Source organism: Poecilia latipinna, unplaced genomic scaffold (genome assembly GCF_001443285.1).
Source record: "Poecilia latipinna isolate Pla-1442-1.1 unplaced genomic scaffold, P_latipinna-1.0 Scaffold2449, whole genome shotgun sequence".
Taxonomy (NCBI): Eukaryota; Metazoa; Chordata; class Actinopteri; order Cyprinodontiformes; family Poeciliidae; genus Poecilia; species Poecilia latipinna.
Window position 1 is genome coordinate 1 of NW_015115065.1, and position 4,867 is coordinate 4,867.

Here is a 4,867-nt window from a genome sequence, read left to right on the forward strand (position 1 = left end):
AAATTATTTTCCTCATCTGTAACTCCATACTGGTAAATAGCATGTACTTATATAATGTTTAAACTAATCTAGAAAACTCCAAAATTATTCTCTCTACATTCAGAGCGTCATAATTTTCTTCAAAACATCTGCACAATTGATGAACTGAGACTGAACTTTCACAATTAAAAATTTGCACATCTGGGTGTGCTGTGGTGACACAGGGGTTACACACAACCCATGTATGGAGGCCTCAGTTCTCGACGCAGCTGTCGCAGGTTTGATTCCAGCCCTGGTGACCTTTGCCGTATGTCTTTCCCCCCTCTCTCATTACCAACTTTCCTGTCAATTAACTATCAAATAAAGGCCACTAGAGCCAATGAAACCTTTAAAAAAATTTTTTTGCACACCTTGATCTTCTACTACCTGATCCTAAGAGCAAAGGTTTAAATGGTGATTGAATTGTGTGAGTAGTTAAACTTCTCTAAACACTACAATGGCACTCTTCCTCCTTTGTTTTGCTCCAGAATATTTACACATGCTAAATATTCATAAGAACATTTAGTACGTCTATAACGTATTAGTCTGAAATGTTAAAATTAGTTATAATGGTGTAATCATATTAGATGATTATTTTTTGTTTACCATTATTTATAAAGGTGACATCACTGCAATATTTTATGTGGGTTGATATAAAAGTCAATATGGGATTTGGGAAAAATTATAAAAAATATCAATACTTGTCTGTAACTCCATATAGCTGCTGCTTGCTACTACAACTGCTAGCGATAATAATTTTGTTGCTGATTATATTTATGGTGCAGTACAACTGATTTATGCTGGATCGTAATACGTTTGTACATAAGTAAAATGTAAGACAAACACTTTTAACACAAGTGTGACAATATTAATAACTGATGAGTTTCTCCACAGTAACCATACTGAAACTTGTGTTATGGACCTTTCATGAACACATACTTACTTTAAGCAGCATGATGTCATTGCCAAGTCCAACATTTTGGAAAGTTGGGAATTCGCAGCTGTACTGAATGTTTATTTTTTTTACATTTGAACTTTTGATATTATGATTTCCCAGGACAACCAGATCGGGTTTACTGAAAGTATTAACAGTAAAGAGGTTATTACATACATTTGCAACAAATGAACTCTACTGTTAGTGGGATGCAACAATAGAACAAGGAATCAGACTCACGGATTATTGCAGTGAGCAGCAGTGACCACAAAGTCCTCACTGATCAGAAATCCTCCACATACATGTTTTCCATTGCTCTGCACTGAGACCATGTACTGCATTGAGTTTACAGGAGCCTTTTCCCCATTTATGATGTGACTTCCATGAACTAAAGAGTAAGATAAAGGACAAAACCAGTTCAGAGGCCTGCTTTAGTTATTTATGGATAAAAATATGTGGACTTCTCACCTGTTTGGCAGAGAAATGTCAGCACCAGGAGACGCTGGACTTCCTTCAGTCTGAACATGATGCCAGTCAAGCTTGTTCTAGCTGTGCTGTAGTTTGTCAAGCTGACCTTTTTATATCGTAGTTTCCTTTCCTTGTACGTGCTATTATCTATGGAAATCTATATTAGCTTCACATCTTACCACATCCCCCTTAAAAGCACACTGTAGCTCGACAACGAGAATTATCTTTTACAATCTTTGAATACTCAGAAGTCAATGTACTACGAACATGAGAAACGTTTCTTGCCAGCCTTCTCCACATTTTTAAGCATCACAATGCTTTAATGTAATTGCCTATCCCCTTTAGGTTGTACTTTCATTTTTCTTGTTCACATGTTTATAAATGCCACCAAGTTAAAGTGATGTTATTTAAAAATCTATAGTTTTTCATTGAAATGCAACACAATTTTCATCAGATACAGTTTGTTCACTCAGTTGTACACATTGCCAGTAGTGGGTGGTGCTATAGCTATATTTAGTCACTTACTATAAGATAGTAACTTTCTGAAAACAATGTACTAACAAAAGTAGTTTTACTGCACCAATTTTTTTCCCCTTCAACTTGAAAACGATTACTTATGAAGAAAATTCATTCTTATGTGACTACAATTGCTGGCTACTCCACTAAAAATTATAGTTGACCTTTTAACCAAAAATTGCAGCATACAGAAGCATTTAATTGTTTCTAGAGATTCTCCCGGTCTGTCTATAAGACAGGCAAACAAAACAGAAAACAGTACATATTGTCACTGGAACTACTTTTCAATATTCCAACGTGCATACATTACCCACTGTGGTTTAAAAGATTGTTTTATATATCTAAAAAGAAGCAAACATTTCTTTTTGCTGGCTTCAGGAAAGTAACTTTGTTTATGGAAATAATTTGACATCTTTCACTGAAAAACATTGCTTTTTTTTTTTCTTCTTTGACTCAGTGTATCAATATAGCCCGGTTCCCACGTGAACACAAGTTTTAACTCCGTATTTGACCTCCAGCTCTGAATTGTCCATCCCTCTCACACTCATACAACTTAGCTTTTATCCAGAACTTTATCAAGCTTAGATAAGAAACTGCAGCTTGTTATACACATGCAAAAATATATCGGAAAGTCAAGTCATAATATAATTTAAATTTAGATTCAAAAAAGCAATGTGAAATTATTGTTTTCCTGTCACACCTTCCTTAATCTGTTCATCTACCATATCTTATTGTGCACAGGTTCCTGTTCCTGTTTGCTCTTACCATCTTACTTTTTAACCTTTTGGAAGATTTTGATTGCTTTTTTTTTGGATGAAAACAATGAAAAAGATTCAAGGTTCTGTTACTGACTGATAGATGCCATATCCACCAGCACTGATTGCGCTGGGAGAATATCATAATTACATATTCATCTGTTCAACACTGAGGGAATGACATGAGAAATGGACATTATGTACAGGAGATTATGTAACTACCCTGTCAACTGCAACAGACACATTACACTGGTAAAAATATAATTTCATTTCGCACTGATCTTGCGTTTTCTATGCCTTTAAATCATTGAACAGTCAAAGACTGCACAACAGAAACACTTACTTAATTCTTAACTGATAAATGGTGATATTTTGTTAAAGGTTACAAATGTGGACCAGGGTGGGAAGGCTATGTCATGAACTCATGATTCATTACTGATCACAAAACATACCCACACTGCTCATTCTTTCTAAAGCCTAACATCAGTCATAATGTCGTCTCAGCAGTGCGGTTAATCGTACTTCTCTTGCTTAAACGGTAAAGTTTTTTTTTTATTTTTTTTTTTACGTGTGCTTTTTGCTTCTTGGTGTAAGATAATGTAAATGTAAATATGTTTATTCATTTGTCCCTATGTATGTGTGTATTTACAGCTGGTTGACTATGAATTGCACCGTAATGGAGCTGTAGTTTTAAAGTTTAGACAAATATTGTTTTGTTTATCAGGCAAATTTAACCATTTCATTTTCCTTGCTGAGGTAAAGTAATTATTTGTTGCATCTTGCATTGTCAAAGTGATGACATTCGCACATGTCTCTGTTTTATTTGAAAAATAGATTAAATGTCTTTGGTGGGGAGGTTCACCAGGCAAATATTTTTATTTTGTCTGCATTTTTTTTCAATCTCACTCCCATGGACTTAAAGATATTCAAAAGACAAATACTAGGACAAGAGTTTATTCAACATCTTGAGATTAAAGCGGCACATTAGCAAAACTGCCACAATTTCTGCTTCAATGTACAGTGACAGTGAAAAAAAAAGAATTATATACATTTCTTTTCATTCACAACTTTGTTGAGCCAATGAAGATATTTAGAAATATCCGTGTAGACGTTGGGTAAATCCGGGTAGTCACAGTTGAAGCCTCTGTTGAATGACACAACACCAACAGCTCTTCCATTGCACACCAGAGGGCCACCAGAATCACCCTGCAAAGATCAAGGACTTAACGTTTGACATTTATCACGATGTTTAGACTATTATTTCTGATCAAAATACAAGAAGCAGACCTGACAAAATCCTTTATTCATACCAAATCCACCAGCACAGATCACATTGTGAGGAAGGAGATTGTCCCATTGCTTCTGGCAGGTTTGTTGGTTTATGATTGCCACGTTCACCATTCTCAGGTCATCACTATGATCAGTTTGCTCAGTTTTACCCCATCCGGCCACAGAGCATTCTTGATTATCTCTTAAGGAACTCTCAGAAAAAGGAAGGGGAATTGTTTTCACGCCATTGTTTAGAAGAACTTTCTCAGACAGCTGAAAAGACACAAAAAAGGAACATTAAGACTTTTTAACCTGTTTTTTTGGCAAATCCAGAGATATTTGTGTACAATAAGTGTGCTTTGCTCAGCATACTTACTCGAAGAATCATGATGTCTTTGCCATGTCCTGGGTCCTCGTACCCCTGGAGTTTGCATGTGGAATTGATGCTCACTTTTTTTATCTTTGAACTCTTGAGGTTGTGGTCTCCCAGAAGAACGTATTTCAGTTGACTGAAATTTTTGTAATTAAAAGTTTATTTCAAAACCAGTTTTGGCTCAACAGTCAAGCAGAAAATACAAACAGAAGAATAAAGAAAACTCACTTTTCACCACAGTGTGCTGCAGTGACCACATATTCCTCATTGAGCAGGAATCCTCCACATTCGTGACCTACATTGCTTTGCACTGAGACCATGTACTGCATCGAGTCCTCTTGGACTTTTCTCCCATGTATAATCCTATTCCCATAGACTGTGAAAATATTCAAGAGGCAAAGATTAGGATGAGGCTTTATTCAGCATCTTAAGATTAGATGTCAAGCTAAAGTCTCTTACCAGCTTGTCTGAGACATGACAGAATGCTGAGCAGCAGGAAATAACCCATGCTCTTCATCATGTCAGCCAATAAGG

The 4,867-nt window shown here is 35.9% G+C and overlaps 1 protein-coding gene and 1 long non-coding RNA gene across 2 annotated transcripts; both read right to left on the bottom strand.

Moving 5' to 3' along the window:
• Positions 1-758: 758 nt before the first annotated feature.
• LOC106937850 (uncharacterized) lies at positions 759-1,523 on the bottom strand. Its single transcript, XR_001422478.1, has 3 exons — positions 1,421-1,523; positions 1,193-1,340; positions 759-1,094 (listed from the first exon to the last, which is right to left on the bottom strand). It is a non-coding gene; the product is annotated as an uncharacterized LOC106937850 (long non-coding RNA).
• Positions 1,524-3,629: 2,106 nt separating this feature from the next.
• Positions 3,630-4,867, bottom strand: LOC106937849 (mast cell protease 1A-like). The gene is made up of 5 exons (XM_015019573.1): positions 4,793-4,867; positions 4,562-4,709; positions 4,337-4,469; positions 3,979-4,233; positions 3,630-3,897 (listed from the first exon to the last, which is right to left on the bottom strand). The coding sequence occupies exons 1-5, from the start codon at positions 4,851-4,853 to the stop codon at positions 3,733-3,735; spliced, it is 762 nt and encodes a 253-aa protein (XP_014875059.1). The 5' UTR covers positions 4,854-4,867; the 3' UTR covers positions 3,630-3,732.